General features: G+C 38.2%; 1 protein-coding gene across 5 annotated transcripts in view; it reads left to right on the plus strand.

Annotated features, from left to right (window-relative positions):
- Window positions 1-12,336, plus strand: part of LOC114511251 (zinc finger protein 568-like) — a 34,963-nt gene that overhangs the window by 19,828 nt on the left and 2,799 nt on the right. For 3 of the 5 annotated variants that reach the window (XM_036013594.1, XM_036013593.1, XM_036013595.1), the window contains exons 3-4: window positions 513-636; window positions 935-1,030. In XM_036013594.1, coding sequence (XP_035869487.1) covers window positions 513-636; window positions 935-1,030 — 220 coding nt within the window. The remainder of the gene's footprint in view (window positions 1-512; window positions 637-934; window positions 1,031-12,336) is intronic. The other 2 variants (XM_036013597.1, XM_036013596.1) reach the window with 2 other exon arrangements.

Here is a 12,336-nt window from a genome sequence, read left to right on the forward strand (position 1 = left end):
TATGACTCTCATATCTGCAAAAGAACCTTAATGAGCTTGTCCAACCTACTGCTCCAAAATAATAACATTGAATACATAAGGATGGGGTGTCATACCACCTATAAAAATGATGTCTGATTCAGACTTTTTTTTTTACTTCTTTATTGTGAAAATAGGAAGGAGATGATCCCAAGTGTTATGTTCTGAACATAGAGTGTGCTGTGTACTTCAGTGTACAGTTTTATTTAATTGGGAAACACCAGTTATACGGCCTTTATTTATTCCCAGACTTGGGTGGATAATGGAAGAGGATAATGCCAAGAGGTTATATTTATAGTTGCAAGCATGTTTAAGAATGATGTGTGCTCTGATCACTCTCATTCCCATACTGACCCATCCATGTTGAAGGGTCCAACATAGCCTCTTTTCCCAACAGTGTTCCCTTACTGAATTGTTTTCTCCATTTTCTTTTATTCTATCATAAATATTTTGTCCATTAATTTCACAAATAGTATATTCATCTGTGGTTTCAGGGCTTGAAGTTCAAAGATGTGGCCATTTTCTTCTCTCAAAAGGAGTGGGAATGCTTGCACTCTGCTCAGAAGGATTTATACCGAGCTGTAATGTTGGAAAATTATAACAACTTGATCTTACTGGGTAAGTTTATCTGCCTCTCAAAATTCAGAATTTGCCTTCTGGAATGTTTATGTTATTTGTTATCAATTTCTTGTAAGTGGTTTTTCAAGTGCCTGGCTGAATTAATAATTCTTGCTTACCAAAGAATGGTTGTTTCTTGTGAAATTAAAAATTAGTTGCTCCATTTTACAATTTTATCTTTTTCATTCCTCTGACCTTCACCTTTAATCTACCTACTCCTCTTTCTTGATAATCATGGACTGATTTCAATTCTGAGATACCCACAATATACCTTCGTCCCCTTTTTTACCTTGAATAGGACTTTCTGATTCTAAGCCGGATGTGATCTCCTTATTGGAACAGGGGAAGGAGCCCTGGATTGTTAAAAGGAAGGAGACAAAAGAGTGGTGCCCAGGTGAGTGATGGTAACTAATATGGAGAAGGCCATGACAGGTAGGTCACATAGCTGAGCTGTGAGAAGGCAGCACTTCTGAGATATTGGCAGGACAGCTCCATGAAAAGGCCCGAGATCTGGAAAAGAAAGGAAGATGTTTCATCATGAGACCTCAAATTTTTTACTTCACTTAATATTCTTTTGCGCCTTTTCCTCATATTTCCCTCTGATTTCATGAAGGAAGTGCCTTCGTCCTCCTCAGGAGATAATCATTTTCTCCATACTTTGGGTCCTGTTTTATCCCAACTTTTCGAAACAACTCTATTGAGATATAATTCATTTACTGTAAAATTCATTTATTTAAAGTATACTTCATCGGTTTTTAGTAAATTCAGAGTCTTGCAACTGAGACAACAATCTTAGTGTAGAACATTTTATCATCCCAAATGACACCTCATACCTGTTAGTAGTCACTACCCACACTTAGACCTAGGCAACCACCAATCTACATATAATCCTTTTTTATTTCTGTAAGGTTGGTGGTGATATCTCCTCTTTCATTCCTAATATTTTTATGAGTCTTCTCTCTTATTTTTCTTGGTCAGTCTAGCTAAAGGTTTGCCAGTTTTATTGGTCTCTTCAAAGAATCATCTTACAGTTACATTGATTTTCTCTATTTTGTAGTCTATTTTGTTCATCTCCCTCTAATCTTTATTATTTCATGTCTTCTGATTATCTTTGGTTTGCTCTATTTTATATAGTTTATTAAGGTGTATAAGTTTATTAATTTGAGATTTTTCTTTTTTCATATAGGCATTTTAAGCTGTTAATTTCCTTTTAAGACCTGTTTTAGCTGTGTTCCATGTGTTTTGGTATCCTGACTTTTTCTTTCAACCAACTCAAAAGTATTTTCCAATTTTTCTTACAATTCCTTCTTTGATCTGTTAGTTATTTGAGTATGCTGTTTTTTCTCTCCTTATGGATCTTCTGGCTAGTTTATCTATCTGTTATTGAAAATAGGGCATTGAATTGTTGAATTGTCTTTCTCTTCATTTCTGTTAGCATTTGCTTCATGTATTTTGAGGCTCTTTAATTAGTTGCCTGTATGCTTATAGGTGGGGGAGCTTTGCCCACAGAGCCCCGTGTCCACCATGGATGAGAATAATTCTACCAAGACATGATCTGTTTGGGAGCCTTTTCCTCAGTGGGCTTTTATTGGGTTCAATTTGCACAGGAATACAGGTAAAGCTCATCAATCATCGTCAGGCAGTAAGGATTAAACAACAGATAACATACAAAGAACTATGAGGGCTTATTTTGAGTCAGGGTCAGTTAGCTAAAGGGCTATAAAACTTTGGAAAACAAACGCATTTCATGCTTGGACCCTTATCATTTAAGTTGAAGATATTCTTAGCAAAGCAGGTTTCACTGGATCTTAGGCATTCTTTCTTAGGCCTGATCACCCTCGGGAACCGCCCATTCCTGCCTAGGGCTGCACTGCCCTCCAGCATTGTTTCAGGCTTAAGTCAGGCAAGGGAATTAAGGCAGCCAAGAGAGTAGGAGACTTCTCACAGACAGAATGAGGACTCAGGCTATGTCAAATCTATAGCCCCCCAGGTCCTTCCCTAAGGGCCCCTTTGTGACCATGCCTGTTTTAGGTCGTCCCTCCCTTGAGAAATCTTACCTGTCATTGGCTAACCAGTCATCTGCTCGGGGCCAGGTAGGGTGAAGTAAAAGAGAACAGAGGCAGCACCCTTGCCAGGGAGGTAAGCTTTGTCTCCTTAGTGGCTTATGGTCCCAAGGTCTCTCACCCAGGGAGCTATAGCTTCTGAAACCAAGCAGGGTGGTTCCCAATACTTACGACTTACAATTTCCTGAGACTGACCTTCTTACTACGAAATGTTTTTTTCTCTAGTTGCAATTTTTGTCGTAATGTCTGTTTTGTCTGATAATAATACACCTGTTGAAGCTAACTTTTGATTAGTCTTTGCATAGTATGTCTTTTCCATCCTTTCAACCTTTTTGTGTCCTATAATTGAGTGTGTCTCTTGTAGACAGCATATACTAAGATCATGTTATTTTTATACCTCCTGCCTATATCTGCCACCTGTTTGAGTACTTAATGTTTACATTTAATGTGATTATCAATAGGATACGATTTATGTCTGACATGGTGTTTGTTTTCTACATATGTTATTTTTATTTTATACTTCATTCTGTCATTACTGTAATTTATATTAAATATATGTTTTCTAGAGTCCCAGTTTAGTTTTATGATTGTCTTTTACTATCGTTTTTAGAGTTATTTTCTCAGTGGTTGCCCCCCAAATTTCAATTACATCTTAATTTAAAACAATTTAGTTTGGATTAAATCATAAGTAAAATCATAAGTAAATTAATCCTTGGTAGGCAGAGTAATGACTCCCCCAAATATATCCATATCCTAATCCCTAGAACCTGTAAATGTGTTGCCCTTACAAGGCAAAGAGGAATTAATGTTGTGAATGAGCAGGCCTTCTGTTAGGGACCCTAGATTATCCACCTGGGCTCAGTACAACAGAAGAAATGCACAGAAAGATACAGTATGCTGACTTTGAAGATAGAGGAGGGGAGCCATGATGTGCTAATAAAATAAGCATTCCTTAGGAGTTGGAAAAAAACAATGAAATAGATTCTTCCTTTGAGCCTTCAAAAGAGAACACAGTCTTGCTGTGGACACATTTATTTTAACCTATTTTAACCTATTATTTTAACCTATTAAACCCTCTGTCAGACCTTTGAACTCCAGGACTGTAAGATAATAAATTTGGGTTGTTTTAAGCCACTATGTTTATGTTAATTTGTTATATCAGAAATACGAAATTAATATACCATCAACACATTTTTATAATTATTGCTTTATATGGTGATCTTTTAAATCAGATAGAAGAAGCAAAGAGTTCCAAACAAAAATACTTTTATATAGTCTTATATTTCTCTATCTACTTACCTTTACTTGGGTTCTTTTTTTGTGGATTCAAGTTATCTCTTGTTCTTTAATTTCAGCCTAACTCCCTTTAGGCCAGTATAGTGGGTGCATGGTGAGTGAAGGTGAGAGCACCTTAAAATGAAGATGAATAGGAAGCAGGTTCCAGACAATGCATTTTTGCTGGTCTAGTAAGGAATTTTTTATTGGGTTGGCCAAAGCTTTGTTGTTGTTGTTGTTGTTGTTGTTGTTGTTTATAAAATGGCTCTAATAGCACTTAGTTTTCTTTAATTTCTTTTGAAACAACTTTGTTAGATTGTATTGTAACAACTGTCATATCAGCATGCATTTTTAAAAAGCTTATCAAAATTGGTGAATTTTTTAAATATATTTTATTGATTATGCTATTACAGTTGTCCCATTTTTCCCCCTTCACTCCCCTCAACCCTGTACACCCTCTCCCATCCATATCCCCCCTTTAGTCATGTCCATGTGTCATACTTATAAGTTCTTTAGCTTCTACATTTCCCATACTATTCTTACCCTCCCCCTATCTATTTTCAACCTACAATCTATGCTACTTATTCTCTGTACCTTTTCCCCCTCTCTCCTCCTCCCACTCCCCTGTTGCTAACCCTCCATGTGATCTCCATTTCTGTGGTTCTGTTCCTGTTCTAGTTGTTTACTTAGTTTCTTTTGGTTTTGCTTTAGGTGTGGTTGTTAATAATTGTGCGTTTGCTGTCCTTTTACTATACATGTTTTTTCCTTATCTTCTTTTCTTAGGTAAGTCCCTTTAGCATTTCATAAAATAAGGGCTTGGTGATGATGAACTCCTTTAACTTGACTTTATCTGAGAAGCACTTTATCTGCCCTTCTTATTCTAAATGAAAGCTTTGGGGGATAAAGTATTCTGGGATATAGGTCCTTGTCTTTCATGACTTGGAATATTTCTTTCCAGCCCCTTCTTGCCTGTAAAGTCTCTTTTGAGAAATCAGCTGACAGTCTGATGGGAACTCTTTTGTAGGTTACTGTCCCCTTATTTCTTGCTGCTTCTAGGATTCTCTCCTTCATTTTTACCTTGGCTAATGTAATTATGATGTGTCTTGGTGTGTTTCTTCTTGGGTCCAACTTCTTTGGGGCTCTCTGAGCTTCCTAGATTTCCTGTACATCTATTTCCTTTGCCAGAATAGGGAAGTTCTCCTTTATTATTTGTTCAAATATGTGTTCAATCTGTTGCTCTTCCTCTTCCCCTTCTGGTACCCCTGTAATTCGGATGTTGGAATGTTTAAAGAAGTCCTGGAGGTTCCTAAGCTTCTCGTTTTTTTGAATTCTTATTTCTTCATTCTTTCCTGGTTGGTTCTTTTTTTCTTCCTTCTGGTCCACTCTATTGTTTTGAGTCCCAGTTTCCTTCCCAATATTATTGGTTCTCCGTGCATCTTCCTTCATCTCTTTATGGTAACCTGTATTTTTTCATGTAATTTGCACCCAAAATCAACCAATTCTGTGAGCTTCCTGATCACCAGTGTTTTGAACTGTGCATCTGATAGACTGGCTATCTCTTGGTCGCTCAAAAGGATGAGCCCTGGGGCATTGATCTGTTTTTCTGTTTGAGACTTGTCTCTTTCTCTCTCTCTCTTTTTTTTTTTTTCGTCTGGTCGCTCCTGTTATGGTGAAGGGTGGAACCTTAGGTGTTCCCCAGGGCTGGGCACCCCAGTCGCTAGATTGTGACATTGTATGTGGGGGCGGGGGCGGGAGGGAACGATGGCGGTAGCTCCGCCCTCTTGAGACCACAGTTCCTTCCTTGGGATCCTGGGCTGCGCACTCTGCCCCGGCCCACAATCGCCGCCTCACTGGGTCCGCCAGCTGCCACTCACATACTCAGGGTTGACCCGCTGCGATCCTGCATGCCCTGGATGCCTCACACGCTCCCAGTTGCCTTCTGTGCCCACTGCTCTCCACGTTCCGCAACCCATGCTGCAACTCAGCCCAGCTGCTTGTCTCTGCCTCTCCTACCAGTCTGGATGAACAGGTCTACTTCAACTTCTTGGCTGTCCGACTTCCATTCAGATAAATTCTCTGTCAGTTCTGGGTGTTATTCTGCCTCTAAATTGTTGTTGTTCTAATCTTGGTTGTGCGTGGAGGTACGGTGCGTCCACCTATGCCTCCATCTTGCCAGAAGTAAAATTGGTGAATTTTTGTGTAAACATTTTAATATTGAAGATGGAATAAGCAACATTTTTGGCATATTATGCTTTATTATATCAAGAAAGATAAAAACACGACTGAAATGCAAAAAAAAAAGATTTGCACCATGTCTGGATAAGGTGTTGTGACTGATCAAACGTATCAAAAGTGGTTTGCCAAGTTTCTTACTGGAGATTTCTTGCTGAACAATGATCCATCAGTCAAGTAGACCAGCTGAAGTAGATAGCGATCAGATCGAGACATTAATTGAGAACAATAGCCAACATACCCAAACCAATAAGCCACTCAAAATACCCAAATCAATAAAGTAATTGGTGAAAATGAAAAATATGTGTTTTATTTTACAGGAAATCCATACAGACTTTTTGGACAACCCAGTAATTTTATTGTTGAGTACAGGGGGCACGCACTATGTTTAAACAACGAGTCCCACTCTTTGAGTTGCTTCAGAATCACTCTTGGAGATTAATAAAAATGCCAATGACTATTCATTCATCAAACAAATAGTTATAAGTGTATACTAAATGTAAGTACAATAAAGAGCAGACGGACAATACAGAGGTAAAGAAGTTAAAGTATAATATAATCTATTGAGGTTAGAAGTGAATATACTGATTTGTGCAAAATGGGTTAATGGAGGGACACATATATGATCAGGCAAGTAGAGCCATGTTTATTTTATAATTTGGTATTGGGAATATGGGGTTTCATGGGCTAATTCTTTTAATGTTTTTGTTTGAAAGTTTTCATAATAATGTTGGGGAAATAGAAATATGACATGTGATGAAAGTGCACTGTAAAAAATAAAGTAGATTGATGAGGTCCTGTTTTCTAAAGAGTGATCTCATAAGTTGGCATTTAATTAGAGGTTAGAATGAAGTAATTGAACGAGTCATAGTGTTGTATTAGGGAAGGTATGTACATGTAGATTGTATAACAGGGATATGCTTGGCAAGTGTGAAGAATATCTGCTTGGTCAAGGAGTAAGAACAGAGTCAGCTAAAGGGAGAGGACAGCTAGACAGTGAGGTCTGAAAAAGGTAGTGCAGGAAAAGTTCAGGAAAGGCCTTCCAGACCACAAAAGACTGACTTTTACTGAGAGGGAAATTTAGTGGAGTTTTTGAACAGAAGAATGACATGATCTGACTTTATTTTTTTATTGTTGTTTAGTTACAGTCATCCTGCCTTTTTCCCCATTTCTCTCCCCTACACCATCACCCCGCACACCCACAATGCCCCCACACCATTCATTGTTCATGCCCATGAGTCCTTTATTCGTGTTTCATATGTTCATATGCCTCTTCCCTTTGTTTCCCCGTTATCTACCTTGCCCACCGCTCTGGTAACTGTCAGTTTGTTCTTTATTTCCAAGTCTCTTTGCTCATTTGATTGTTTTGTTGATTAGGTTCCACTTATAGGTGAGATCATACGGTATTTTTCACTGGCTGGCTTATTTCACTTAGAATAATTAATGCTCTCCGGTTCCATTCATGCTGTTCTGAAGGATAGGAGTTCCTTTTTTCTTTCTGCTGCATAGTATTCCCTTGTGTAGTGCACCACAGTTTGGGAGGTTTTTTTTTACATTTTTATATTGTTGTTCAAGTACAGTTGTCTTCCTTTTCCCTCCACCACTTTCTGTTTCCACTCTACCCCTACCTCCGACCCTAAATATTTCCCCCTTTGGCTTTGTCCATGAGTCTTTATACATGTTTCTTGATGACCTTTCCCCTACTTTCCCCCTTACCTACCTAACCACTTCTCTCTGGTTATTTTCAGTTTATTCTTTATTTCAGTGTCTCCAGTTATATTTTGCATGCTTGTTTGCTTTGTTGATTAGGTGCCACTTATAGGTGAAACCATATGTTATTTGTCATTCACCACTTGGCTTATTTCACTTGGCATAATGCTCTCCAGTTTCATCTATGCTGTAGAGAAAGGTAGAAGCTCCTTCTTTCTTTTTGCTATATAAATGTACCAAATGTATCATGTAAATGTACCATATTTTTTGATCCATTCATTTACCAATGGGCCCTTAGGTTGCTTCCAACACTTGGCTATTGTGCCACTATGAACATTGGGGTGCATAGGTTCTCTTGAATTAGTGTTTCAAGATTCCTAGGGTATAATCCCAGCAGTAGAATTGCTGCATCAAAAGGCAGTTCCATTGTTAGTTGTCTGAGGAAATTCCATACTGTTCTTGACAGTGTCTGCACCAGTCTGCATTCCCACCAACAATGTATTAGGGTTCCCTTTTCTCCACAACCTCGCTAGCACTTGTTGTTTGATGAGTTGTTTAGTATGGCTATTCTGACCTGTGTAAAGTGGTATCTCATTGTGGTTTTAATTTGCATCTTTCTGATGGGTAGTGATGCTGAGGATCTATATCTCTGGGCCCTCTGTATGTCTTCCATGGTGAAGTGTCTGTTCAAATCCTTTGCCCATTTTTTAATTGGATTGTACGTCACCTGGACTGGAGTCATGTGAGTTCTTTATATATTTTAAAGTTCAAACACTTGTATGAGGTATCGTTGTCAAACATATTTTCACATACAGTTAGTTCCCCTTTCATTTTGCTTATGTTTCCTTTAGCTGTGCAGAAGCTTCTTATTTAGATGAAGTCCCATTTGTTTATTCTTTCCTTTACGTCCTTGCTGTAGGGAACATATTGGTGAAAATTTGCTGTATGGAATTTCTGAGATTTTCCTGCCTATGTTCTCCTCTAGGGCTTTTATGGTGTCCCGACTTATATTTAAGTCTTTCTCTATTTTGAGTTTACTTTTTTACATGGTGTAAGTTGGTCGTTGAGTTTTATTTTTTTGACTGTAGCTGTCCAGATCTCCCAACACCATTTCTTAAAAATGCTATTTTTACTCTATTTTATGCCTTTGCCTCCATTGTTGAATATTAATTGACCATAGAGACATGGGTTTATTTCTTGGCTCTCTAGTCTGTTCCACTGATCTATGAGTCTGTTCCTATGCCAGTACCAGACTGTTTTGATTACAGTGGGCTTTTAATATAGTTTGATGTCAGGTATCGTGATCCCTCCTACTTTGTTTCTTCTTTCTCAAATTGCTGTAGCTATTTGGGGTCGTTTATGATTCCATATAAATTTTTGAAGTGTTATTCCATATCTGTGAGATATTCATTGGTATTTTAATAGGGATTGCATTAAATCTTAAATTCCTTTGGTAGTATGGACATTTTGATGATATCAATTCTTTCCAATCCATGTAACACGGAATATGTGCTTCCATTTATTTGTATCGACCTTAATTTCTTTCTCAGTGTTGTGTAGTTTTCTGAGTAAGGTCTTTACCCTCCCTGGGCTAAGTCTATTCCCAGGTACTTATTTTTCTTGTGCTATAGCAAATGGTATTTTTTCCTGATAGATGTTTCTGGTATTTCATTGTTGGTGTATAAAAATGCTCTTGATTCTGAATATTGACTTTGTGTCCCACTGCTTGCCAAATTCCACTTATTAGGTTGAGTAGTTTTTTGGTTAGACTCTCTAGGGGTTTTATATGTACACTATCATGTCATCTGCAAACAATGGCAGTTTTGCTTCCTCCTTTCCAATTTGGATGCCTTTTATTTCTTTTCCTTGTTGGATCACTATGCCTAGGGTTTTCATTACAATGTTGAATAGAAGTGGTGACAGCGGGCATCCTTGTCTTGTTCCTGATCTTGGTAAGAAAGCTTTTAGGTTTTGCCCATTGAGTATGATGTTGGCTATCAGTTTTTCATATATGGCCTTTTTATGTTGAAGTATGCTCTCTCTACTCCCACTTTGCTGAGTGTTTTTATCACAAATGGGTGCTGTACCTTATCAAATACTTTTTCCACATTTATTAATATGATCATGTTATTTTTGTCTTTCGTTTTGTTTATGTGATGTATTATGTTTATTGATTTGCAAATATTGTACCATTCTTGCTTCCCTGTGATAAATCCCACAATCATGGTTTATGATCTTTTTAATGTATTGCTGGATGTGGTTTGACAGTATTTCATTGAGGATTTTAGTGTCTATGTTTATCAGTGATATTGGCCTTTAGTTTTCTTTCTTTGTTGTGTCTTTATCTGGTTTTGGGATTAGGATGATGCTGGCCTCATAAAAAGAGTTTGGGAGTCCTCCCTCTTCTTGGATTTTTGAATAGTTTGGGAAGAATAAGAGTTAGCCCTTCCTTAAATGTTTTGTAAAATTCTCCTGTGAAACTGTCCAGTCTCGGTCTTTTGTATGTTGGGAATTTTTTGATTACTGCTTCAATTTCACCAGCTGTTACCAGTCTGTTTAGGCTTTGTGCTTCTTCTTCATTCAACTTTGGAAGATTAGATTTTTCTAGAAATTTGTCCATTTCACCCTTGTTTTCAGATTTCTTGGCATATGGTTGTTTATTTTAATTTCTTACACTCCTTTGTATTTTTGTGATCTCATTTGTAATTTCTTCTCTTTTATTTCTAATTTCATTTGCATCCTCTTCCTTTTCTTCTTGGTGAGTCTGATTGAAGGCTTATCTTTTGGGAGCCGTCCTGCCTTATTGCAGGGTCTGTAGCCTCATTAACGGACGTTAAGGGTCCCATGGCTAGAGCTGAGTGAAAAGGCCTTGAGGACATGAGCCATTAAGGAGATATAACATTTCCTCCTGGCAGGAGTGCAGCCCTCGCCTCCCTCACTTCCCCCTGCTTGGCCTGGGTAGATGACTGGTTAACCAATGACAGGTAAGACCCCCCAAGTGGGTGCAACCTAAGGCAGGCTCAATTGCAATGGTATATCAGGGAAGGACTTAGGGGTCTTCAGAGAAGGGACAGAAAGACCCTCACCCCTTGGCTTTCTTATAGCCTGAGTCCTCACTCTTCCTGTAAAAGTCTCCTAGTCTCTTAGCTGCTTTGCTGTCCCCTCCTGACAGCCTGAGAACTATGCCAGAGGCAGCTGCGACCTTGTACTGGAACAGATACTCCGACGGAGGGGAGGGGGGTGAATCTGGCCAGAGAAAGAATATACATTGTTTCCTTTGAGACTTGCTCTGTCCTGTTGCTATGAAACAGACACTTGAGCTAAAGCCAACCATGACCAGAGATAATCCCTGTGTTTCTTCAACTATCATCTGTAAATGATGTCAATAGCATTTTGATCATTGGCTGATGAGCTTTATGTGCATAGTGTGTATCTCTGTGTGAGCTGAACTCAATAAAAACACAGGGAAGAAGGTATTCAGGACCTTTCTCCTTTGAGGGACTCCTGTCACCTTTCCTCCTCAAGCAGATCACACATTGGGTATTTTTATTTCATCTGTGACTTCCCAGGGGAGCTCTGCAGGCAGAGACTGCAGGTTTTGTTTATCTTTTCAAAGAACCAGTAACTGGGTTTATTGATTCTTTGAATTATTCTTTTAAGTTTCCATGTCATTTAAATCTGATCTGATCTTGGTTATTTCCTTCCTTCTGTTTGCTCTGGGCTTTGTTTGTTGTTGTTCCTCCAGTTCTTGTAGGTACAGGTTTCGGTTGTTTATTTGAAATGTTTCCATCTTTTTAGGTAAGCCTATGTTGCTATGAACTTCCCTCCCAGAACTGACTTTGCTGTGTCCTGTACATTTTGGGTTGTTGTGTATTCATTTTCCATTTGTTTCCAGAAGGTTTTTTATTTCTTCCTTAATTTCATAGTTTACCCATTCACTGTTTAATAACATTTTATTCAATCTCCATGTATTTGAATGTTTTCGAATTTTTCCATATAGGTTGCTTTCTAGTCAGGCCATTGTGATCAAAGAAAATGCTTGACATGACTTCAATTTTCTTGAATTTGTTCATGCTTTTTTTGTATCGTATCATGTCCATTTGAAAAGAAGGTATGTTTTGCTTTTGGGGGGGGTGGAAGATTCTATATCAGTTATGCCCATTTAGCCTTGTGTGTTGTTCAGTGCTGCTATGTTTCTGTTGATTGTTTGTTTGGAAGATCCATCCATTGTTGACAGTGGGGTGTAAAAATGTCCTACTATAATTGCGTTGCTGTTTATATCTTTCTTGAAGTCCTCGAAGATTTTCCTTATATATTTGGGTGCTCCTATGTTGGGTGCGTATACGTTTGCAACGTTTATAGCTTCCTAAGGCATTCTTCCCTTTAGAAGTATGAAATCTTCTTTGCCTCCTTTTATGAC

The sequence above is a fragment of the Phyllostomus discolor genome, chromosome 12 (genome assembly GCF_004126475.2).
Source record: "Phyllostomus discolor isolate MPI-MPIP mPhyDis1 chromosome 12, mPhyDis1.pri.v3, whole genome shotgun sequence".
Lineage (NCBI taxonomy): Eukaryota > Metazoa > Chordata > Mammalia > Chiroptera > Phyllostomidae > Phyllostomus > Phyllostomus discolor.